Source organism: Stegastes partitus, unplaced genomic scaffold (assembly GCF_000690725.1).
Source record: "Stegastes partitus isolate 25-593 unplaced genomic scaffold, Stegastes_partitus-1.0.2 Scaffold136, whole genome shotgun sequence".
In the NCBI taxonomy this organism is placed as follows: Eukaryota; Metazoa; Chordata; class Actinopteri; family Pomacentridae; genus Stegastes; species Stegastes partitus.
This window is the reverse complement of record NW_007577867.1, coordinates 655546-681186: the sequence shown is the minus strand read 5'-3', so window position 1 is coordinate 681186 and position 25641 is coordinate 655546. Positions and strand designations below refer to the sequence as shown.

Genomic DNA, 25641 nt, shown 5'->3' with positions numbered 1-25641 from the left:
AACGACTAAATCAAAGTGATGTGTGTTTTCTAATGTTAAAAATGTACTTACATCACCAATACTAGCAAATATGGACTTAAATTTGTACCTTTGTTCGCACATACAGATTGCATTACAGCATGTCAGTTTACAAACCTTTACACTCTCTTACGATGCTGCGAGCCTCCTCAGGAAGCCCGTGAGGCTTAATTTTAGTGTACAGAGCAAGGATCTCCAGCCCCTTGTTTTCATCCAGACCACTCTGCACTCCCACCTCATGTTTAGCACCTACAACATAAAAGCACAAATGCAGTGCACAGATCTTTTTAGTTACAACTGCATTTTTAGTGTAAAGAAAAGTAATCACAGAAGGCTTCACTTTGTCAAATTTGCATGCGTATTGTGACCAGAGTCAACAATGAGGCACATACCGCTAACAGTGTCAGTAAGGCTTCTATTTCTGGTGGTTAGAAGTATCCGACAGTGGATATCAAACGCCTTCAGCACTGTACTATCCCAGATGTCATCTAGAATCAGCAGAGATCTAAAAAGGACACCAACAAGGAAAAAGATGTTTCCCACCACACTGATCAGACTTAACATGACATATAAGCATTTAATGAAAAAAAGAATAAAATATCACAAGTTAGTATCTGATCTCTGCTTTTTTCTTTAACCCTTCTAAACAAGAGTTTAGCTTTCACTAAAATGTTCATCCAAAACCTGTCTTGTAAATGTCTGCATACATCCTACTGAAACACCTACTGATACCAAAACACCATTTAAAGCTGCTATTGAAATCTAGCTGGTTCAGTAACTAAATAAATACCAACCTAAATGTGCATTTATAGTCATGTAATTCCTTGTTCTAAGTTCTTGCAATTTGAAATCCTCCTGCTTTATTTTTTATTTTTTTTACTTTGTTTCTTGTAATTTTATTTTTTATTTTATTTATAAATGATTAAATTGTTTGTCACCAAAGATTGAATTCATTTTCGATTCATTATTCTTAATAATTTGATTGTTTTTGTGTCCTCGCTTATCTTACCTGTTAAAAAAAGTAAAATTTGCAGAAATGGCTGAAGATACACATGCTGAGTGTAGTTGTCTACATAAAATAAAGTTGTGGTAATTATTGCATGTTCTCCATGTAGATGCTACTTATTTATTATTCATTGTTTTAAATTTGACAGTAAAGATATTTTATGCTCAACCGAACTGGTCCTATTCCCTTGAGCCTCAATTTTGTATCTTGATTTGACAGCAGACTTTGAACAAGACGCTAGGAAAGCAGATCACGATCATCTCAAGGTAGTAACCTGGGATATCTCCGCAGCATGAGGAAGCGCAGACGCTCCTTGGCTTCATCCAGAGAGGTGGGGGGCCTGGAGAGGGACTGGGAATCCAGGCCCTGCTCCAGACGAAAACACAATGACTGCATCTTCACCAGCAGGTCCGGCTTGTCCAGCTGACCAATGGCCAGCCAGTGGATACCTCCAGGAAAACAGTCTGGAGACACGGAAAGGAAAACAACTTAGTCTACGAAGCAGAGGGTGAGAAGCTACAGAGAAATAATTGTTAGATAACTGCGTTTGAAGCTATGCTCTCACATTTGAGTGTTATCACGTTGGCATTTCATGGCTTGTTAATGACAATGAAGCACTATCTACCTAGATAAATCAGTCCATTAGTGATCTGTGACACTTAGCAGGACACACAAAGTATATCAGTCCAAGATGATTACAACTTTTTCATTTGAATTAGTTTTCATTTCTTGAATTCTTGATTGTTTCATGAAAATCAATATTTGATCATTAGTGCTTGATTAGAGTCAGTCAAACATTGTGTACCTTCGATGAGTCCATGGTGTCTGACAGCCTCGGCAGCGAGGACAGACTTGCCCGAGCCGGCCATGCCGAAGACCGTGACCCAGCCAGTATCCTTCTGGAGCCGGTACAGTTTCTCCCTGACCCGGTTCACCAGCTCTGGTCTGCTGACAAACACCACGGGCCTCTGTGGCACTCCGCCTTCACTAAGCACCGTCTGGACTGTTAGACAAACCAGAAGGGGATTGACATAAACACTGTGCAAACACATCAGCTGTGAATGACTGTAGAATTTTGAAAATGCAAAAGAAGACACCAAGGACTTTAATAATAATAAGAAGGAAACTGTGTTTACAAGACTGCTGATTGACCTTATAACCAAAACAGCACCCACACAACAAGCAGTGTCTTCACATAACTTTTTTTCTCGAACACTCATGGACTCCCACGCACTGACAGCACAGCCTTCCAGACCTCCACTCTCTCCACCCACAGCTTCCCACATCTCACCATAAGATGTAAGGCTATCAGAGGAGCTCTTATGTGCATCAGGTACAACGCACGGTAGGTCGCCGTGGAGCATATGTGCCAAATCATCGTATGCCTCCTTGACCAGGGCGTTGTAGAAAGAGATGTAGGCACGATTGTCTTTCATCAGTAAGAGTTCCAGCAGGGCTGCAGCCTGATCCTTTCTGGTGGGCTGGAGAGGTGAAATATCAGAGATGAGATGAGGACTATGCTTTTGACATGCTGCTATGTTATGTGAGCTGATGAAACAGTACATGATTTACATAACTAAGCCAGAGAAAGTTGTGAAAAAGTTCTTAGATGTCCAACCATCATTTCTGAAATACTACTTATGTAACTCCCTGGCCTTCCTTGAATCATCTAAGCCAGTCATATTCCAGAAATTACCCGAGCCTTTGTAGGCTTTTGTGGCATCTGGTGGTGAAGTTGCATGTTGCAACCAACTGAATACCACTTACTTGCCCCCCAAAGCATGCAGAATGACCTAATGAGAATGCTAAGAATGTATAAGGCCCTTTTAAATATAAAGTAAAAATAAAGGCTTCATTCTAAGTTCAAGAAAACACAACTATTGCTATTTTCAGGTGATGGTACATAAATGAAAACAGAATTTTGAGTAGTATTTTCCATTTCTACTTATAGATCCCCGTAAATCACACACACTGACTGGACCTTTAAACATCTGATGGAGGGATCCTGTGTTTTACAGTCTGGGATTCTGCAAGGCAAGCTTATCATCATGGTAGTAATAAAACACGCAGATACACTACAAGAGTAAGAAGTGCAAAGGTCAGAACCACATTATCCAGAAAATAGATTGAAAACCCCTGAAATCTTGAAGCTAAATTCAAAGACTATGAAGGGATTTCAGCACACATATTGGCTAGGTTGCTACTTCACCTCCTTCAGCAGTCAATAAGTATTCTGTTTGTGTCTCCCTAAGCAGCACCCCCAAGCAAAATGTGCTGACACATCTTTAAGTTGCCCGGGTGAAATTAAAGTTTGTAAAAAAATATATCTGCGAGCAGAAGGTGAGGAAGAAAGTTGATCAACTTTATGACCTGCACATAAAATGGCACTAACTTTGGAAAACAAATGGCATGAATCAGTCAATGAAGGTAACTCAGTACATGTAAAATATAACACGAGGAAAGGAGGGCAAGAATTCACTAAAATAAAGAAAAAGGTAAAGCCACCTCTCTGCTGGGAGAAAAAAAAAACGACAAGACACAAAAATAATATAGGTTTCCAATGATTAATTGTTTTCCCATGTGCCCTGCCACCTTCAGCATAATTTTACCTTAATCCTGATCTTCTCCTCCTCATCCACAGTCATCACACCGTCACTGATCATGTGGTCCATCAGGTAGCCGGCTTTGATGTCCTGCTCCAGTCTGTGGCGAAAGCGCAGCAGACAGCTCCGCGCCCCTTCCTCCAGCGCCATCTCTGCACAACACACCAACCATGCACGATCTCGATGCGCTGCAATTGATGGAGAGGATGCAAATAAATAAAATGAAAATAAAATATATATATATATATCAGCTGTGCAGAGCAGTAGTTTGGAAATGGCTCTAAAGCGACTGTTGTTTAAGATGTAGTCTTAATGGGCTGCGTTTCAGTCATTAACAAAAACAAGAAAATATGCAAATACAAACAGGTATATTGAGAATTTAGCAGTAGGCTATATGTGTGCGCAGAGAGTAGAAGAGGAGTAAACAGTAAAACCAGCAGAGTTTAGGTTTCACTGAAGCACAATATGGACACACAGTAACCAAACCAGTCCTTGTTTATTGATTTCAAACAGGTCTTCTACCATCGTTGAATGTCCCTCAGCAACAGTTTCCACAGCACTAACAACAATAAGGATTTTTTTCCGATCATTGCAGAGATGTTGCCATTAATAATATAAAACAATTCATTGAATCTTCTGTTCTTCAGATACTGGGGGTGAAGGAAGACTCTTGAATTCACTCTTGCTGCCAACAGCAGAACCTTTTGTGTTCTTAGCTTGTGAGACATTTTAGAGTTAGCAGAAGCAGCTTTAGAAAGTCATCAAAACGGCTATGATTGCTCACCTATAAGACAGTGAGGGGGCAGGACTGCTCAAAATTTAAAGACTAGTGTCGGAATACAGCAGCTCAGTTAAATTATTACGGGCTTATAAAGCTGGGAGGTTATCTGGTTGAGAAGGGTCTTGAGGAATGGCAGGAGTATCTTCACATCGTAACAGCTTTGACTTTGGGATTTTGAGTATAGCTTGTTTGCATGTCACCTATTCTGTTACTTGCAGAATCAGAATCCTTTTTATACTTTTTATTGTCATGATGCATACACTTCTGTACACACACCTACATTACAGTCAGAATTATTTTCATTATGTATGGATCCCTGACATCTCTGTCATTTACTCTTAAATAAAGGGCTAAAATTACTTTCAAATTGTTAAATATATATATGTTTTAAACGGTACACTAAAGTAATTTGTCAATAATTATTCTACAACTACTTTCATATTTCATTACTGTGTAAAACCAGCTGTTAGAGGACTTTACCTGAGGCTGTGAGAAATTTTAATGAGTAGTTGTAATGATGATTTCCCCATTAGTCTATAAAATAACACAGTAACCACTGAAAATAATCAGTAGGTCCAATCCTTAATGAAAGACAGCCCAAAAATACACAAAAGGACGTGGAGACATTCAGTGGACTTGTCGTACAAAGAGCAAAAGGGGAAACAGGTAGAGCCCAAAAGTGAAAACGGAACTGATTGTTCACGTAGATATTACTAAGCAAAAAATTCAGATAGTCTATCGTGGATTAATTTCTTCTAGTATCAACACAATTCTGGGGAGAGCTTTGTCACTTTCTGACAGCTCTGCACTGCCTGTCAGTGAATGAATAAACATAGATACCGTATGTTTGGACTTGACTTTAATTTGTTCTTACATACTAATATGGAGGAAGTATCTTACTATCGCTAGTGTGGTACACTCAGCTCATTTCAACACATGTCTAGACAAGTTCACTCACTTTGACTCGACAACATAATGAAACAAAGAAAGTAGCCACCAGCAGATACTTACGAATATCTTCTTTTGTTTAACGAGGCCGATATTTGTTGAACAGTGTCTGGCTGTAAAGTAAAGTCACGTTTTAAAGATTCAAATGAGTAAATTGACAGTTTGGTCCTCAGTGTCAATGCTATACTATACGCCCAATTTTGAAAGAAGAGCTTCCTGATCCACAACAATAACAACTGCCCCGGCGTGACGCAGCCAATCCCGGGGCTAGATTCAAACCACGTGACTGATGAGCTCATGAGTTTAGCGAACGTGTAACTGGGCAAACTGATGCTGCATTCAAGCTCTACTTCTCTGTCGTAAATACAAACATTTACAACCTTTGTTCACTGTTTACAACAAGGTAATATCTCACATAAGATGATTCATTTCAACAGCTGTTGTTTATTTGTAAACCGATGCAATTAGGCGCTGTTGCGATTCATAAGTGGGAGAAATGGGTCTGACTGACTTACTTTTGGCATTTTTTAGGTAATTTAGTCAAGAATTTTTGTGTTTTGTATATTCTCCCAGAATATACAACATTGCATCAACGCTTTCTATCTATTAAATATTACAGTGTCTAACTTTTGGAACAAGAAATCATAACAAAACGCGTTCACCTGTGTTTGCATGTCATAATTTTTCGATTTCCTGACTGTACCTGAAGGCAACGATACTGCCTGGTGATAGAGGTGATGAGAGCATGTTGTTTATTGCACTGTACACTGACGCACTGATAATGCAATTATGAGGAGCTATAAGTAGTTAAACTGTATAATGCTGTAAACATATAAACATGTTGTCAGACCTGGAAAGCAACCATTTCTGAATACAAAATTAAATTAGGCCAGTCTGACAATCAAAATCCAACAATTGAATCTCCATTTAGAGAAAATACGAAGCACTTTGAATTAATGTCAGATTTGCTTTATCAGTAAGGTTATACGTCTCAGTTTTCTTTGCAGGTGGGTAATCAAAATTTTTCAACAGCTATATTTATCTGTATTAAGAGGTGGTCCATGTGGTGTGAAAACCGTGCTCTGAATGTCATATTTACCTTAAAGGCTAACAATCCTCCTTTGGTTATATATATTACAGTTTGATGTTATTTATGCACATCCACAACACTTCTTATGTCTGTTACGTTTTATATCTAATTTCAGAACTTTACATCTACTAACAAGATAAAACAGAAGATTTAGTCATAGGTTAAAAGCCTGGCTTTTAATTAGAACTGTCTATTAATCATTTATTTGATTATCTTCATGTTTTAAAATGTTTTATTCCCTCTAATTCATTGTATTTCTCATTGTCTTTTATGTAATTCATTTTTTTTTAAAACATTCTACTTGGATTATATAATTGTGAATTAATCACTAATGCATGCTCAGTTTTCTTTCTGATGTTTTATTATATTAACAGTGGTACAGAAGAAAAGAACAACAACTTTTCCACATTTTCATGTAAACTTTTGTAAAACTACATAACTGCTTTTCTTTGTGCATATGCATAGGTCCGCTGGAAATTATGGACCCAAAAATCACTTTTGAGTTCAGCACCTTTCGTTTCCCAACGTGTTCTAACAGCCAACACATAACAGGCAATACTGTAAAAACTACAGTACTTCAAAATATAATAACAAGCATCGCAACAAAATCAATATAACTTGTACTCCACTGGCAGATATTAAGTAAAAGTACAGAAAACACATGTGGCAAATATTCCAAAGAATTACTCAAGTAAAAACTAAAAGGACCAAATCCCAACACAAAGACACTCATGCAGACAACTTCCTTTGACAAGTCAAAACTCAGAGTGGATTTAAAATAATACAGGAAGCTTAAGTTTCTGACAGATTAAGTAACAAAAGTAAGGGACTATCAAAGTACTAACTCACTGAATTAAGGGCTCTCTCATGTTTTGCATTAATATCAGCACATGTGGCACTTGCTATGGACAATTTCCCTGTGTGAGTAACTATAGTTATACCTCAGTAAAGAACAAAGATAAGTAACTTGTTAAATGTAAAGAATCTGAAATGCTACTCTGCTACTTTTCTAAATATATAAGCTTCTTCCTTTTTACTTCATAAAGCTCGCTGCATGTGTTACACATACTAAAGTTTTGCCCTTTTTCTCTTAAGAGTTTCACTACAGAGAACTGTATGAAATGGGATGTCGCGGTTAGGTTCAGGAAAAGATAATCGCTTTATATATCTATTGTATTTTGTCTTCCCACTCGCATACTTTGTCCTTCTTTGTGTCATAACAGCCTGTTTGACAGTGCTCAAATACATTTCAGTATACACAGCAGCCCCCCCTACACACTCACATACACACTTTCTCAGTTTTAGCCCTGTCCGATAAAAAAAACCTTCACCTGCATGAGCCATATTTTGCATTTAATTGTGGGTGACAGAGTCCTGAGCCGGGTCCTGAGGAAGGCTCGCTGCAGGTGGGCTGTTGCTGAACAGCAGCTTCCTGATGATATCCGCATAGAAAGGTCCATAAACATTCTTGTTGTAGTTGACCAGGGAGACGAACTTTGCTCCTATCAGCGCTAGTTCAGGCTTGATAACTGCCAAGCCAGCTGGTACCTGTTCAAGTTTGTGCTGAGATTTTGGGTTGTTGAGAAGCACCATGAAGTACTGCTGCACACGATCCTCTGCAGGGAAAGGTAGAGGAGAGGACAGGGTTAGAAAACTCCCAACCAGCAGATTTCGAGCTTCATTATCACCTCTGTTTTTGTGTATTCAGCACAGTCCCACTAATACATGTTTTTCTGCGCATTAAATATGTCAGTCCGGTTCACTCTGTCTTACCAACTAGAGTGCGGATGGGATTGTCCTTCTGGGTGATGCTGCAGATCTGACCCGTGAGGGTGGCTTGAAGTGCTGGGGTGAGTGCAGGGTAGCTCCTCTCTGTTAAAGACTTGTTGAGCTCACAGCAGATCTGCCCACTGATGCCCTCTAGTGACTCTTCTAGGTTAAAGCTCCTAGAGACAGAGGGAACATTGAGTTCAGCGTTGAGCTCAGATGTCATATGAGGAAGATGTTTGAATAAATTCATGGGCTTATAAAATGAAAGGGAACTTACGGTCTGTGCATCCCATCCAACAACACACTGATCATCCTCTTTAGACGATCAGACAGGGAGGGAAGACCCTGGATAGGCCCTCCAATGGTGCTATAGACAATTAGCATCACCTCGTTCACCGCCTGACACTGCTGAAGCTGCCAGTGAATCTCGAGCAGGCGGGTCTCATCTGTTGCCAGGGTCTAAAGAGGAACCAAATACATTCAGTATACGATACTTGGTATTATATTATTATTATATTAGTTTCATATCAATATGTGAAACATACTTACAAGTCATGTAAATATGTTTTCTTGTTTAGAAGACATCCAGTCAATTTTTCCTTGGGAGTTAATGCTATCCCCAAGCACAAATTGTCTAAATGTCTCCTAAATTTTCATCCTAGACCTATAATAGGACTATGTATATTTTACACATCACGAGCAGAGAAATTGTCACGTAATGAAATCTGTTTCTCTTAACCTACTGAACCCTAACTAGTTTCTTTGTTTCAGTAATTTCTGTCATAATTTTACTCACTGTGGACTAATTTTACTGTGCAATATAAAGTTCAGTACCTCTGTGGAAACAGCACAACCATGGTTAGAAGTAGAGATCTCAACAATGTCTTTTTGATCAGTTATATTACCATAAAACACTAAAAAGTCTAAATGAAAGATGAATTTCTTTGATCATTTATTTGACAAAAAAGGTAAAAACCTGGTATAAACATTTTTCAGATGTTACCACTGCTGATGCCATAGATTATTTTGCTACTTACTGTTTTAATCTCTTTCATATTAGTCTCCTCTCTGCTTTGTGTAAACACAGTGTGGAGTTCAGCCCAGTTTAGCCAAAAAGCCCATGTACTTAAGTCATACGACTGCAGGCCACAGATGAGTTACTGAGGGTATCCCAGTTGCTACAGGAAGTGCAGGTTGTTTTTCCCTTTTACACTTCAGTTAGTGTTATTGGATTTTTGGTGAATGTTTAAATGGGACAGTGAGATTAATTTTGATGAAATATCACCATTTTGAGCTGGTTAAGTTGGTTAAGTTTTTCAATAGAATGGCACATTACAGGTGAGTAGCTAAAAGACTGTTGAAAAGTTGAAAATCTTTCTGGCTCGGATTGAAGGCATGTTTTGCATTTTTTTTAATTGTTTTTTCTTTTCATAACATGCCTTCCAAACTAACCGGTAGGTTTTGGGGTTTATAGGGTTAATTTCACAAACAAATACACCACATTACCTCAGGCAGTGGGCTTTTAAAGAAGTCCCCTGTGAGGATACGGAGGAAGGCAGTGTTGATGACCTGAAAGGGCCCAGGCACCACTTGTTGTCTTTTCCCATCACCATGAGTTTGTTCTTTGGGTACAGTGGCTGACTGCAGCTCTTCCAGGGCGGACTTGATCCAGGAGGTTGTATTGTCTAAAGAATCTGAGGCAGATTCACAGTAACTTAATACCGTGGTATAACAGTTGTTGTTTTTTTTTTACTTTGACACAATGACATATTTTGTAGTAGGTCCTGAGCAATACATCAGTCAGTTGATATATGAAGCATAAGTATGTGTTACTTTGCCGTGTTATTCCAACACACTGTCACACTATCAATTACATTCTCAAATTTAGTCAGATTCTATTTGTTAGAAACAAACAACTCACAACATATATATGGAGCAGGTTACAAAAAAAGACAATGTGTTCTTTCTTTCTCACTCACTGGGTGTTTTGTCCAGGATACTCTGAAACGTTGCCCTCTCATATTCAACACTGTGTCTCTGCAACACAGGCCTCAGTTGTTCAATTGTATTGTTGACAATGTCCACCTTCATCAAGTCCAACACACGGAATATCTCCCTAGTGGTTAGAAAATAACAAATTGTGGTGATTACCTTGCTTTTCATTGAATAAATACATTCAACAAACTCAAGTTTCTGTATTCTCTCCGATACACAACACAGTTTCTGAAAATAAGGATTTATTCATCACACTGAAATTTTTTTTGATTCTTTTAAACACTAGTATGGAATTACCTGAAGAGTGCCACTATGTTGAGGGTGCTTTCCCGTAGCTTCTTGATCTCCTCATCTCTCACTGGTGCACACAACTTGCCCATGGTGGTGATAATGTAAGAGGCAAGCCCCTGGATGTCTACAGCATCGTTGTCAGCCTGCTGACGAATCAGGTCCATGTCCAGCACCTCCATGATCTGGGTCCGCATCCGATTGGCACCAGGATTAAGGAATGATAGTAAAATCTGTCCAATTACAAAAAAAAAAAAAAAAAAACTTTACTTAGAATATTTTTACTTGTTTGTTTTCAGTTTTCTATCTATACTTATCACAAATGAGGTCAAGGAACAAAAGAGAAGTAGATGAGACAAGGAAGGTTAGGACTTGTGAAGAATCATGCAAAAGGTAATACAAAAAAAAATATTAGAAATGCTCATTTATCTTGTTCAGTCAGAGCTAATGGAGTCTCTTGTAAAAAAACATAATGAAGCTGTAAACCTCTCTGATCTCCTCCAATAAGTTGATGGCTTGTCCATACTCAGGTGGGTCATCATTCAGTTCAGCCTCCAGGATGTCCCAGAAGGCCTTGTGGAGATTATCTCTAACCATCTTCCATAAACTAAAAAAAAAAAAAAAAGAAAAAAAAAAAAGGGATGCCATTTATAAAATATACTATACAGACTTGTGGCTTTGTTTTTCTACTTCACCAAATCCCGAAGGAGAAAACTCAGTGTTCTTGGTAAGATGGTTCACACAGAATAAAAAAAGGAGCCATTATTGCACAGAACATCATTTTGATTTGCTGCCAGCAACACTGTGTGATGATAAATCACTGCATTGAATTTTGCTGTCTGTTTTACCTGCGGCTGTCCCTCTCCTCCCTCTACTATAAATAAATTATTTTCTTCTCCTTTCTTGTCTACCCCTCATCACTCTTTGTCCGTTCTTGTTCTGCTCAGATTGAACTAAAGATTCTTTTTTCTGTGAAATTCAATACAGATTGAAATAAATATAGGTAAGCGCTGTTCATCTATACAATTTCTATAATGTTTCTGAGCTAAATTCTGATAATTAGCCAATAAAGTATTAACATTCATCTTGGCAAGTAAGTACCTTCACCTCTTGTCTTCTTGGAAAGAAATCAACTCTTTTATTTTGAAGACAATGAACAACCTTTTAGGACAGTTTAACAAAGATTGGTTATTTTTGATTATACACCAATCATTCACATCAGTAGAAAAGATTCTCTATACTGTATACGTACACAATGTCCCTTTTGGATAATTTAAACTTTGTGTTCCTTCCTATCAGCACCGTTTGTTGTGTTTGTTAGAGGCTGCCATGTTTTTTGGACCTGCTTTTGTTGAATTATTTAAATATTTCACGAGTTGTGTGGTTCACAGTCACTTTGGCCACAGACAGAGGCATCTCTTTGGATCTCCCTTTTCTCATAACCTTCTGAAAAGTCACACATCAGTGTCAGATTGTCTTTTTACAGCTACTAAACAGTCAGTATACATTGACAATAGAAGAGTGTAAATTGTGGGAGTAAACAACTGATACAACTATTGTAAAACTTGATATTCGTCCTCAAAGCATGTGTAATCAAATTCATTTGCAGTTATCTTTCTATTTTCCCAAATGCTTACATGACAAAAACTTATTTAATTCGGCTAATAATCTACAAGACATGATCAAGGGGTGAACAAACGGACAACAAAGATCTTTCTCATCGTATACCTGTCCTGGGGTAGGCTATTTAGTTCCATTTGGAAACTGTGGTTCACAACAATTTCATGGGAAAGCTTCAGGTTGAACAGGTCTCTTCCAGCATCCATGACTTCATCCAGGGTTAAGGCTTTAGGTGGGCTTGCTGTGAGAATCAAACATTGAACCAAGTTTGTAAACAGACAAACAAGAGCTTGTGTTTGATTACTAAAGCTGTGTGATGACATTCGTGAGGGTGGTTGCTCCCTAATGAGATTAAAAATAACACAAATGAAAAACAGGAAGTCAGAGGATGCCTGACGAGCGGCCAAACTTACAGGAGGGTGTGCAATGTTTGCTGGAGCAGTCGCTGGAGAAGCTTTCACGTGAGCAGTCCAGATCGCTGGTCGACGTCATGCTGTCGCAGCGCTCCGATGATGACTCCCCGTCACAGCCTTGATCTTCACCGCTAGATGTGGAGGTGGGTCGCTCATCATTTAGAGGCATCTTGGATTAGAGCTGCATATGAGAAGTTGATAGTAACTTTTAGTTTCTTGACGAACCCCTTAAACAGAAAGTCAATGACTTTCCTAACACTTTATGTAACTTAATCTGTTCAGCAAGTATGAAGCGAATGCAAAGTACTTTTTTTTGGTTCTTGAAGATGTTTAACCTCTTATCCAAAAGGCTTCTTCAGTTCTAACAAACTGACAGGGGAGTCCCAGATACCAGTGTATATTCTCACCCCAAATCACATGATTAAAAGCCCATTAACTACCCAAGATCACATGCTTTGAAGTGTGAGGGGTTGTAAAACTGCCAGGGGAGAGACGGCCCAAGATAGTAACAGTGGTGCAACATTCTAGGGAAAGATCTCATGACTATAAGTACTGATAATTGGTGTTGACCTATTTCTCCATTTAAAAATGCCTGTTTCAGTTTAACAAAGATGGCTTCCTTCACTCCTGTCTCAAACCATCGATCCTCTCTGTCTACAATATGACACTGTGTTCCTCAAAAGAGTGTTCCTTATGTTTCAAATGCAAGCAGACTGCTGAGTCTTGTCCACCGGCATCTAAAACACTCTGGATGAAGAAGACAGATGGTTTGAGAGAGAAGTGAAGAAAGCCATCTATGTTCAAATGAAACAGCCATTTTCTGACGAGGTAGTGGGGTCTACAGCCCTACTTATCAGGTACTTATAATGAAGTCTTGAGTTGTTTCACCACTATTAACATCTCAAGTAATCCCTAACCTGATAGTTTTTCAACCCTTCACACCTAAAGGCATGCGAGTCTTGGGTTGTTAATTATTATTTTTCAAATTTTTCTCAACTAAACTGTAGTTCTTAGTGGTTCCTAACAAAAACTGCAAAAACCCCAAGATCTGACATTTGACTCATGGTGATATTCTATCACCTACTAACAAGAATCATTTGTGTTGCCAATCGCTGACACGTACTTCTTTGTGCCACAGAGCTCTATTGTTGTCCAAAAGCTTTAACTCACACAAATGATTACCACATTTACAGACTCTAACATATTCCTTCACTAATGACAAACACAGACCCTGTAGTTCATGTTGAGGAATTCCTACATAAATTGCTGCGGTGCTGTAAATATCTAAAAGAAAATCAAAAAGTTGAAAATAGAGTTTTACCTGAGCTTGTAAGAGAGTGGGAAAAAAATAATAATTTGCACACGTCAGAGTGCAAGAGAGTATAGATTTCTCACCTTAGTAACAGCTGTTATTGCCATAGCAGTCAACAGAGTGTAACAAAAACACCAGTCACACTCTATAAAACAGCTGGCGGGCCAGTCACCACGGAAACAGAGATAGCTGCCTCGTTGCACAGAGTTTCAACATCTTATTAAACTCGCTGTTATTGCATGAAGTAATTCACTGGAAAAACACTTGATGGCTCAAGAGTTTGTTTACTGCCACCAGGATTTACAGCGTTATCGAAAGTCTAGACACTAGCAGGACCAATTTCCACATAGGTTTAAACAAAAGCCTGTGTTCCTTGAGAATAAAAGGGACACTGTGTCCATATAGCCGAGATCAATTGTGTCTCCAGGGCAACATGGGACAACAGAGGGCTTCTCAACCGTCAACACGATCCTATTACACCTGTACCTATGTTGTCTGTCTTCCACACAAAGACATTAGCATAACAAAGAAAGGTTCTGTTTGCTAAGTAGAAAAAAATATAAGCTAACACCAAGCTGAGTGAATTCATGAATCAACATAAAGACCTAAAACCTCAAACCTAAACAATTTCTAATCTATTCTAAAGCAACATGGAAGTTGTGCACATGTTTTTAATCAATGCAAACACCAATCACCACACTCTGCTCATTAAAAATACTAAATTGTAGCTCAGTGTAACACCTACAACTAAGCAGGCCTATGCCTTTCTAATATTGCTTTAGACATACAGTACTGGCAGGATGACCCCTGGGTGTTCCTGTCCCCAGGCTCAGTTATCTGCTGCCAAAAATGAATACACACTCCCAGGCAGCTCTTACAGTATAAAGATAGCTCAGGGGGGTGAGGACGGTGGGTGTGGGGAGTGTGCTACTTAAATGTGCCCCTGCTAACGTCTGCAGCTCGCTCATTACATCATCCGCTAGACTTGACAGCTAGGTCAAAGCAACGCAGCAGGCCAATTTTCAGAGATTATCTAGAGGGATGAAAGCGTTGCAGTCCAGAAAACTGATTACGGATTAGGTGTACTCTGTCAGCTGCTGCTTCATTATGAGAAAGCCTCTTTGCCCAGCCTGAATGTTGGATTCAAAAAGCATTATGCTGTAACAGACCAATGATGCAAAACCTCAACATATATGGACATGTTTGGAAAACTCATTTTAAAAAGGCATTTAAAATACACTCTAGATTGTGAGGCTTTGGAATGTGACATCTGCAATAACATCCCTAAACCTGCACATCTGTAGTGCTTGTCAGTCATATAAACAAATATGTGATCAAATAAAGGACAGGTTTTCCTGTGCAGGCTACATATTGTTACTGGAGTCAACTCCTGCAGAAACAAAGAAAGCTCTCTGCGATCCAGATTTCACTGCAGTGCAATGTAAACAAAGCAGAGGATCGGGGAGGCTGGGCTAGCTACACGGGGACTCTCGTCATTGGCTGCAGATCCACGTCTGTCAGCACTGCATGGAAAATCTTTGGTTACATCGCTGAGCACATGGATAAAAAAATATCCACACACGCGTGAGAAGTGGGTACACGTGATCCCAGCTGCAGACCAAAACAAGAACTCCATGCACATTTATAGGAGTACATTTTATACGCTAATGACAGAATCATAAAAGAGTGCAGGAAGGCAAAACACACTGTATTACCAAAGACATTCGTTTTAGCTAACTGTCAGCTCGAGAGTTGTTTACATTGTACTACTGTCTTTGTTCCTTGACCAAACCTTCGAACTGTACAACTGAATATTCATATAATTTCGCCTACTTTTACACACACTTTGACATTAGTGGTGACACGCAAGCTGTCAGTTGAAACCTTCGAAGTCTGTATCCTTGTTTTCAGTCCGCACAAAACCTCAAAGCAACACAAAAGTTACCAGCAGTGTCAGAAGACTGAGCTAAAACCACAAACCGTCAACGGTTCCTGACTAAAGCGACTTTTACCTGATTCAAATCTCCGGAGACGGAGACTGTCACCAAAAATAGCTCAGTTCTGAAGTGAAAACTCGCCGTCGTCCTGCTCTGTTGATCTCAGTCTACGGTTTAAAGGTCCTTCTTTCTTCTCCGCCTCCTGCTTCTTCTTCTTTATGTGTTTAATGGCGGCTGGCGAACAGCTTTAGGTACATTACTGCCACCTTCTCAACTGCAGCTCGGGACGGACCGTTCTTCTTTCCCCTGCTGAGAACAACCGGCCAAACCATGTCACACGTAGGGGTGTTTATCTACCAAACAAAGACGAACACAAGGCGTATTATGATTTTGTGCAATGGAGACACCACAGTATCAAATTATAACTGTCTGCATTAGAGTGAATACAGATATCTAGTTCGAGAAAGGCTGTGATTCTACGTAGCATCCCCCTTGGTTGACATGGTACGCTCCGCTATGCTCTATTTTCACGTGGGTCGTGTTTGTTTACGGATGTGTCCTCACTGTAGTTCATGTACTGAATATCTGAGGACATTATGGGGACAAAATCTAGTTCATACAGTTTTATTGTTTTAAAAAAAAAAGAGCTCAAAGAAATAGCATTAAAGTTTGTGTACACATGCAAGGAATGTGCATTCTTTCCACATTCTTTTCACACAAATTCCTTTAAGAAAAGACAACAGATTAAAGAAACAACAGTGTTTAACTATTTGAAAATATGAAAAGATTTTATTTTTTCTTTGTGTTGTGATCTCTGTTATAATGCTGTCTTTTTACTTTTATGATATTTGTTTATTTTTCAGCCATATTTTGTTAATGTCTAATCATTTAGTTCGGTTCTTTTGTGCAGGGTGACATTCCATTAATGTCATGTATGTAAATTTGCATATATTTTCATGAGTATACATTACTGCGAATTGTAAATATTTCAATTACTTTTTTCATTTAACATTTCCTTGATTTGTCTTGTGACATACTACCTCTTGACTTGCAACGCTTTACCACTACTTTTTACTCTTTTTTTTTTTTTACCTTTCTTTCAAAATTCTGTACTTGTCAGTGGTGCTGCACCAAATTACCACCTTAAATTCTTTAAGTATGAAAGAATGCTTGGATATGAAAATGATTCAGATTCTAAAAAGACTGATGCACAAAAACATTTTGGACAGCTCTTTACATCCCCTGCATGACCTTCCAATCAGACACCAGAAGATTTTCAGTTAGAGGTGCCTCAGCTCCACTGTATTTAGGACGTGATGAAATTTCCAATTAATTGCTTGTAATGCTCATAGCCACACCTGGGCTACAGGTAACCCCTTGACCTTTACCAACCTATTCAGGACTGGGAGTAGAAGAACTCCTATGTACCAAAGCGCTCTTCCTGCTTTTCACACAGACTTGTGTCATCTGCAAGGGCATATGGATGTTGCATAGTTTTCAAAAATGCTGTTTTGGCTACCAGCTAAGAATAACAAATAACTTGTGCCATTGACTGTATAGGGGCTGCAAGGTGGAGCAGTTGGTAGCACTGTTGCCTTGCAGCAAGAAGGTCACCGGTTTGTGTCCCGGTGAGGACACCCGGGATCTTTCTGCATGGTGTTTACATGTTCTCCCCGTGCAGCGTGGGTTCTCTCCAGGTTCTCCGGCTTCCCCCCACAAATCCAAAAACATGTTGAGGTTAATTGGTGATTCTAAATTGTCCATAGGTGTGAATGCTTGATTGTTTGTCTCTAAGTGTAGCCCTGTGATAGACTGGCGACCTGTCCAGGGTGTCCCCTGCCTTTGCCCTAAGTCAGCTGGGATAGACTCCAGCCCCCCACTGTGACCCTAGTGAAGATTAAGCGGTGTATAGATCATGGATGGATGTACTTGACTGTATAAAGCCTTTTGTATCCTTTCCCAGGCTTATTCATTCACTCACCTCATTCGCCTGACTGTGTATGTCTGAGTCCGTCTCCAGACACTGAATTAAACTTACAAAAAGACAAACTTTATGATATTTTATTTTAAAAATGTCCATTGGTTAGTTTTTTTTTTTTTTCAGTGGTTAGTTTAAGTGAATTGTTAACACCTTGATCTATTTGGACTGTTGTCTACTTGCTAGAAGATTAGAAATAAGTTTCACTGGAGGAATAGAAACAGAAATGCTGGATTTTCAGTTAGTGTCATTTTTAGCAGATCAGAAGCCTGCAAGGAAAGTCCTTTCTTTGAATTTGTGGCTGAACACAACTTTGTTACATTGTGTTTTTTTTTCTGCAGAGTGATTCAGTTATTTCAGTGCTTTATTAATTCAGTTATTCCAATTCTATTATGGCAGACCTGATGTAGAAATATGTCAGACTATTGTGCTATGGTGCTATCTCTCTTCATGCCAAAATACCTTGGCAGTTATATTAATTCTACGAATGGATCATTGTGGTGTGATTATATGAATATCCTGAGAAAGTATCCAGATGGTTCATGTGTGACAGATGGGCTGTAATTTAGCTCTGTGGCATGACATTTTAATTTATATTTTTATTGTTTTCTTCTAAACAATATGTTTAACTTCTCAAAAAAAGATTTTTAAGTACTGATTGTGGATGTTTTTGTTTATGCTTTTTAATGTAATACACATTGGAACCAGTGCGTGTTGTGTCCTATAGGGGGCAGCAGTGCGCCATCTGTCGTTTAAATACAGTAGAAGAAGGAGACGTCACACAGTGGGTTCATGATGGCGGTTGATTTGACTCCTCGGTTTCGACGGTTGAACAGCCAAACAAGAAGTTTTCGTGAAAATATACAGCACGGTAAGGTCTGAGTATTAACTCTAAATAGGTTTCATTTTCTTCTTCTTTAATTTGTGTATAAATAACTACATAAACAAAGCACCGCTATGTAAACAAATGCTAGCTTGTGGGCACCGAACTGACAGATTTGAATGTTAGCTGCGACCATCTTGATCAACATATGTTTTATTGGAGAGCTGTGGACACACAGGGACCTTGTTTAGGATGCCACATTGACCTTCTGCTTTGGAGAGAATGCATTCAGATCTTTCACCTGTGTAGCACTGTCTTTTTCAGCCCACCATTCTACAGTGTTTGAGTTAAACTGGTGGTAAATGGTAAATATTCCTGTGTGTGACACTGCAGTTAAAAGGACAATGTAGACTGTAGGTGACTGTGTTGATTTCAGTATTAACATTTAGACTCACGCTTTGTTATGTGAGAACTACTAAGTCTGCACTTTTTAAGTAACTTTTTCTTAAGTCCTCATGACTGTATCTTTCCCAAACAACATGTAACGGGCTTGGGAAAGTCTAGCTGCTATCGTAATGTTGCTTAATTGGTCCCTTTAAACTAAAAAAAAAAAACAACAACAACAAAACCCCCTCCAAAAAACAACAGAGTTGGCATTTTTTTTCTCTGTTCAGTTAATAACTCCAGTTAAACTTGAACCACTGGCACTGTCATACAGCTATGACACTAAAATTACAGTTTTCAAAGTCAAACAAGCAAACCTCAGATGAAGTCTCCTGAGACAAGGCTTTTATTTACACTTTTCACTGTCACAAATTGCTTGAGGTCTTACTTTTCCCAATCCAGTATCTGTGATTCTGATTCTGCCTTCAGATTAGATATAACATTTCACTTAATAAGTTGTGTGATGACATTTTTTAAGGTATGTGAACTGGCATATCCAACCAGGTTGAAAACCCACAGGACCTGAATGAAATCCATCATAACATTTTAGCTCAGGGATTCAGCCAGATTTGACTCCTTTTCTTCTAACCCTGTGTCTTCATATAGGTTTCTCAGGGCCCTTCGGTGCCACCCAGCTGTGGCACAACATTATCCAAGCCCTGCAGACTCAGGTTGAGGTGCGTCGCTGCAGGAGACATCTACGTGTTCATCCTGAATGTTTTACAGGCTCAGACGCTGTGGACACAGTTCTCAGTTATTTGATGCAGAATGTGGTGTTTTGCACAAGTGAAGTGTCTCGCCTCAAAGCTGCTCGACTCTGCCAGGCTCTGATGGAGGCGAAGGTGTTTGAGCCAGTGGGCACAAAGCTGTTTCGTAGAGACAAAGAAGTGGCCTTTGAGGACAGCAGCTGCAGCCTTTACCGTTTTCTGGAATATAAAGTAAGATTGAATTCTGCCATTCACGAGGGCAGTGGTGATGCAGAAAACATACCACCACAGGAACAGGGGATAAAGAGGAAGAAAAGCTCAAGGTTGGATTTACATAAAGTCCCCTTTTTGATATGTTATATGGGTGCTTAATTATGTTAAGGTTTCTATGTAGTGAAAAGTTGTCTGATATTTGAGTTTTACAACATTGCACAGTATCTGTACCCAGATCAAAGTGTTCATTAATCACTAAAATGCATCCTGTTCTTTTTGGAGGCTGAATGACCTGAGGACGATCTCCAATCCTCTTGCTGTCGGTCCATCAGACAGGAGGGTTGAAAGGCTGCTGAGGACCATCAACCTGCAACCATCTTTGTCTCCAGCTCGAAACACAACCCTCAGGAGTTCTGCTTTTCTGTCCAAAGCTGGTAATGAGCTAGTCTTTTAATATTTACCAATATAGTGTAGACCCTATACAAGCAGAACAGTCCATGGCAGTTTATGGTGGACAGATATGTTTCTTCTTTCTGCTCTTCCTTCCCTAGTGGTGGATGAGGTTTGGAAGCAGCAGACCCTCTTGCAGCTGCTGCAGATAGTAGAGCTGCCCATGTTGGACTGCATACTGACCTCTCCTGAAAGGATTCAGCCTGGGGCCTGCAGAGCTGCTCTGGTGAACCAGGACCTGGTTATCTCAAACACATGCCTGGAAAGAGAGCTGCCTGACACCCTGAACCTACCCCAGTCAGTGCTCTGATTCATACTTTGAACGTTTTTGCTACATAATCCATTGCTTGAAAATACAGAGCAAATTGCATGAGATAAATAATCGTTGTGGATTTGTATCCCACCACCTACAGTGACAGTAAAGTAATCATTTGTTCTATTTCATGCCTTTAATTTCTCAGATTGGATGGGTGGCTGTCGGCAGCAGCAGACTGCTTGGAGCTCTTTCCCGACCAGCTGATCGTGGTTGCAGGGGAACAGCTCAGTCAGCGAGATGGTAAACCCTCTTTGGACGATGGCAGTGCAGAGCAGATTGCAAATCAGAAGAGACTGCTCTTTGACACTATTGCAAAGTACTACAATGGACAGGAAAAAGCCCCACTTCTTTCAGGACGCTACCTGGATATACATACTGCAATTCTGGATTTACTGGGTGAGACTTTAAAAAAACTGTTATAGTGATTTTATGATCAATCAACCAGGCTTTATTTGCACCACCTTAGAGCTGGACCTGAGTAGCTGGACAGCCGACTATTCGATCGCTGTGCTAGAATCAGGATATCAATTTTGAACTCCGAATCCCCCCTCAGTGCTTACAGTTTCACATTAAGTTTCTCCATTCAAGTTTCAATATCAATGACGAGACTTTAGTTTTTTCCAGATTTAGCTGTAGAAACCTTTCTACCATCCATAACCTGATTATCTAACGTACAGTTAAAAAGCGTTTTTCCTGGGTCATTAGGAGAAGCAGTGATTTAAAGCTGTGTGTAAAGCAGTTTCCAAGTCGCAGCATGTAAAGCTTGTAAACTGTACGACCTAAATTTGAACCTTCAGGAGCACCATAATTCTTTTAATAGGTTTTATAAGTTGCATTTTGTGACAGTGTCCATGATGTGTATTTCATTTTCTGTCATTGTTTTGTTCTGGCCATGAAGGGCAATAGTTGGAATAATTCTCTCTGGTAGGATTCTGCATGTTTCATTTTCTTGTCCATGTCTTGTTTATTTCTAGATGAAGGGAAGGTGCAGGATGCCATCAGAGCATCTCAGTTGTGTTTACGATTGCTGGAGACGAGTGTGAGAGATGAACTGCGGAGACTACTAGCCTTCATGAGCACAGCAGCTCACTTGGAGGCCTGCCGTCTGCAGAAACAGGTAGCTCACTAATACAGTGTTACTGTCAGTCCGGTTCGGTTGTTAATATCACGGACTGTTGTCTTACTGCCATTGTTTTGTTATTCTTTCAGACTGATAACAGGGCCTTGGTCAGCCGCACTTTTCAGAGAGCACTCGTTCAAAATCATGAACTGACTCGATCGCAGAGTGAAACTCTGGCACTGTTTCTCATGGACAATCATACTGAGCTCTTCAAGGTACACGTTTTCATAATTAACCAGCTTAAATAATTGATTTCTCTTTTCAGTTGTGAATTTGTCTGTGAAACACAAAAGACTGAAATGATTTTTTTTTTGTTGAATTTGTTCAGCTCTTCTTTGTGTTTAGTTTCTTCTGTCCTATATAAAGAGATTATACACCTCCAGGCTATATGTTGGTTTCAGTGTTTCCTTTCCTCTTTCTTTCTGCAATGATTATAGACTCCTACTGCTCTTATTGATGCTGTGCAGAGGACACTGAGGACTATGCAGCAGGGCAAAGACCCGGACTCCATTGCAAGTAAGTTGTCAGCAGATTATTATAGTTAATTATTATAAACCTGATGGACTACATCCTGGTTAAATGTGCAGTTTACTTGAGCATTTAACTGCTACAGATAATCCAATCTCCACGTTCAGAACGTTTCAATCTGTATCTCTATCCACAGTTGCAACAAAACACACCTATACTGATTTCTATGAAACATAGACCCGAAATGTAAAGTGTTGTGCCCACATGGAGGCACTGTTGCTCCACATTCACACAAAAAACCCTTGCTTCCTGAACACTGTGTGTTAACGCTCCTATCACATCCTCTCTGCTGTGTTGCAGCGTTCACCTTCTGCCAGCAGGTGACTCCACAGGAATACGAGGACCAGCGGGAGGCTACTACATTGGAAAGCCTCAAACAACTTCTTCGTGACATTTCCTCATGCAAGAGCATGCCAGTCAAGGAGAAGAGGAGGATGCTCAAAGAGTTTGAGAAACATCACCCTGTGGTGTTCCTCCAACATTTCTCCAGCACTTTCTGAAACATATGACTAACTGGTTCGATATACTGTCTTTCCATAAGTAATGACTTGCATACAGCCACACTTTTAACGTGTAGTATGCAGAGAAAGTATGACATGGTTATGACACTAAATAGGGAAAGTTAGGATTTTATTTGTAAATCGGAGGCTAAGTCTGGATTTTAGAAGAAGTGACTACTGTCTCACAGCCATGGATGCCTTTTTTAACTAATACACATTGCAATTCAATGAAGCATTGGGAGCCTTTTTATGAAAGGCATTAAGTCACTGTAGATTTCAAGGTTTTGCACTAGTTTAAAGATGATAATTGCGCTTTCTAATTCTTTGATCCAAGGTCACCTAATGCAGGTTTTTAAAATAGTTTTTCTACATTGTTAACAGACTTTATGTTTCATAGATCAGTAATGTTTAAATAGAACCCCGCATAGATCCAGCATTACTATAAAATAATTATTCTGTACAAAAAGGTTGTAAAAGGGATTACTTAAATAAAATACTCAGAATTTTATCAATTTAGCCTTTAGCCAGCTGTTTTGATGTAGCATTTATCGAACAGCTTGTGTACTAATTGATGTACTTCTACAATGAAGTACTGTATTTGGATAAAGCTAATGTGTTCGACTGAAGAGCTTTTTCGTGAGGTTGATTTAGGCTTTAAAAATGGTTTTGTGCTTTTCAGAGGTAATCCTGTGCACTTTTATTAGGCGTTGATATTTCTACATATCAAATTAAGAATAACAATTTTATAGCCATTTTGGTGGCGCTGTGAGAGCATGTTGTGTTTAAGAAAAAGCACCAGTAAATTTAAATGTAACACGAATAACTTTAATACACTAAGCATAAAAAGTTTTTTTCAACAAGATTTTAATATGAAATGGAAGCAGAGAGGCTACAGTAATGCATTAAGGTAACCATAGCTCAGGTAAATGTTGTAGGCTTTAATTTTATGGGTTTTAAATGCATTTAGTGCAGTAACCCAAGCATTTTTAACTATTACTTTTTAGAATTTTACTTGAAATGTAGACGTTATGACTTGAAAAGGTGGAAGTTAGGTGTGCTCTGACTTGATATTATTTTAGGCTACTAATTTAATTTTAAACGTGATGCCTCAGTTGGATTTTTAAATGAATTTTCTTTATTTTGTGAAGCAATGGTCATGCAGAAGTAATTTACAGTCAAATCTCATTTTAGTCAGCATCTTTTTCTTTGAAAACACTGAAATCATGTTAGAATGCACTTTATGATGCTGAAATATGCTTTACTTAATAATACATCTAATAAAAATTGTTCTCTGAAACAAGACTTTGCTGTTAATATTTTACTGCATCTGTCCGAGTGGAGCTCACAGATCTTCAGGGGTCTTGATGTGTTTATACGGGGTGCACTGACATAACACAGTGAGAGAATTCTGTTTGGCTATGAAGGAAGGAATCTTGACGTAATCATTGATGAAGATCTAAAATTCAGCAGCAGCGTCAAAGCTGTAAGTTAATCCATATTCTAGCATCTTAAAAACAGAGAAACAATGTCAAAGCAAGATCTAGAGAAACTCATACATGCTTGTATTACTTGTCGAATGGACGACTGTAACGCATTCCTTACTGTGACCTTCCTAATAAGGCCATTATACATTTGCAGCTCATTCAAAATGCTGCTGCTGCTAGAACACTGACAGACACCAAGGACAGAGAATACATTACTTTTATTCTTGGATCCCTGCGCTGTCGTCCAGTTAAGGCCTCATTGTCTATACAGTGCCTATAAAGTATTCAACCCCCTTGGAAGATTTTCACTTCTAATGCTTTTCAACATTAAATCATGGCAACTTAATGTGATGTTTGCAAAAAAGAATTTATTTAAAAGACACGTCAAAGTGAAAACAGATTTTTACAAAGTCAATTAAAATTAGTAATGTAAATAAGTGATTTCACAAGTGTTCACCCCCTTTAAAGTGACTCTTCTAATTCAACACAGCAGCAGCCAGTTGGTTCTAGAAGCAAGACAATGAGTGAAATGGAGATCATGTAAGTGCAGTGAATGAATCTTGAGTGATTGTAGTATTACAGACAGCTGTATTTGGAAGGTCCAGTCACTGGTGAATTAGTCCTGGTGTAAAAACACCATGAAAACAAAATAACACTCCAAGCAACTGTTTGAAAAGTTATTGAAATTCATTAAATCCATTATTAAGAAATAGAAGGAATATGACATGCTTAGAGCGGGCTGTCCTCAAAAACTGAATGACTGTGCAACAAAGACATTATTAAGGAAGGCCACCAAGACACCTACAACTCCTCTAAAGGAGCTACACAGTTCAGCGGCTGAGATGGAAGAGACACAACTGTTCTTCCCCTGTCAAAGCTGTACAGGAGAGTGCCAAAGAAAAAGCCACTGATGAAAAAGCTCATATTGAATCTATTTTAAACTAGAGTTCACCAGAAGGCTTGTGGGAGACTCTGAGGGCAATTAGAAGCAGGTTGGAGCTCTGTAAAAGAGAACAAAATTGACCTATTTGACTAGATGGAATGTTTGGCAAACACACTTTCACCACTGTGAAGCACGGTGGTGGCAGCATCATGATTTGTGGATGCTTTTCAGCAGCAAGCCTTGGAAGGATTACAAAGGTGGAGGGTAAAATGAACGCAGCAATGTATAGGGCAATCCCAGAGGACAGCCTGATGCAGTTGGTAAGACAACTAGAACTTTGGTTTTAAAGCAAGACAGTAACACACAGCATACAGCCAAAGATACACAGAAATGGTTTAAAGACAACAAGGTGAA

General features: G+C 39.1%; 3 protein-coding genes across 3 annotated transcripts in view; 1 reads left to right on the top strand and 2 right to left on the bottom strand.

The window, feature by feature from the left end:
* apaf1 (apoptotic peptidase activating factor 1) overlaps nt 1-5542 on the bottom strand; it is a 53955-nt gene extending 48413 nt beyond the window's left edge. Inside the window, exons 1-7 of the mRNA XM_008278886.1 lie at nt 5420-5542; nt 3634-3815; nt 2316-2505; nt 1830-2027; nt 1299-1488; nt 411-523; nt 136-267 (exon numbers count right to left, since the gene is read on the bottom strand). Of these exons, the coding sequence (XP_008277108.1) occupies nt 136-267; nt 411-523; nt 1299-1488; nt 1830-2027; nt 2316-2505; nt 3634-3777 (967 nt within the window). The 5' untranslated portion in view covers nt 3778-3815; nt 5420-5542. The remainder of the gene's footprint in view (nt 1-135; nt 268-410; nt 524-1298; nt 1489-1829; nt 2028-2315; nt 2506-3633; nt 3816-5419) is intronic.
* A 1309-nt stretch (nt 5543-6851) lies between these two features.
* tcp11l2 (t-complex 11, testis-specific-like 2) lies at nt 6852-16065 on the bottom strand. Its single transcript, XM_008278885.1, has 10 exons — nt 15857-16065; nt 12533-12713; nt 12228-12360; nt 10986-11106; nt 10509-10732; nt 10196-10332; nt 9723-9910; nt 8494-8675; nt 8220-8392; nt 6852-8062 (listed from the first exon to the last, which is right to left on the bottom strand). Exons 2-10 carry the CDS (start codon nt 12699-12701, stop codon nt 7800-7802), a joined length of 1590 nt encoding a protein of 529 aa, XP_008277107.1. The 5' UTR covers nt 12702-12713; nt 15857-16065; the 3' UTR covers nt 6852-7799.
* Nucleotides 16066-18554: 2489 nt separating this feature from the next.
* On the top strand, nt 18555-24162 carry depdc4 (DEP domain containing 4). Its single transcript, XM_008278884.1, has 9 exons — nt 18555-18630; nt 19633-20056; nt 20229-20380; nt 20498-20693; nt 20858-21108; nt 21687-21829; nt 21922-22047; nt 22270-22348; nt 22661-24162. The coding sequence occupies exons 1-9, from the start codon at nt 18555-18557 to the stop codon at nt 22858-22860; spliced, it is 1647 nt and encodes a 548-aa protein (XP_008277106.1). The 3' UTR covers nt 22861-24162.
* The last annotated feature ends 1479 nt before the right edge of the window (nt 24163-25641 follow it).

Coding starts and splice junctions, on each gene's coding strand:
- tcp11l2 (XM_008278885.1), bottom strand. CDS start 12,701: ATGCCTCTAAATGATGAGCGACCCACCTCCACATCTAGCGGTGAAGAT. Junction 9,911..10,195: donor TATCCTGGACAAAACACCCA/GTGAGTGAGAAA, acceptor AATCTGCCTCAG/ATTCTTTAGACAATACAACC. Junction 8,676..9,722: donor TTAAAAGCCCACTGCCTGAG/GTAATGTGGTGT, acceptor GTTCCTCTTTAG/ACCCTGGCAACAGATGAGAC.
- depdc4 (XM_008278884.1), top strand. CDS start 18,555: ATGGCGGTTGATTTGACTCCTCGGTTTCGACGGTTGAACAGCCAAACA. Junction 21,109..21,686: donor TGCAATTCTGGATTTACTGG/GTGAGACTTTAA, acceptor GTTTATTTCTAG/ATGAAGGGAAGGTGCAGGAT. Junction 22,048..22,269: donor ATCATACTGAGCTCTTCAAG/GTACACGTTTTC, acceptor CAATGATTATAG/ACTCCTACTGCTCTTATTGA.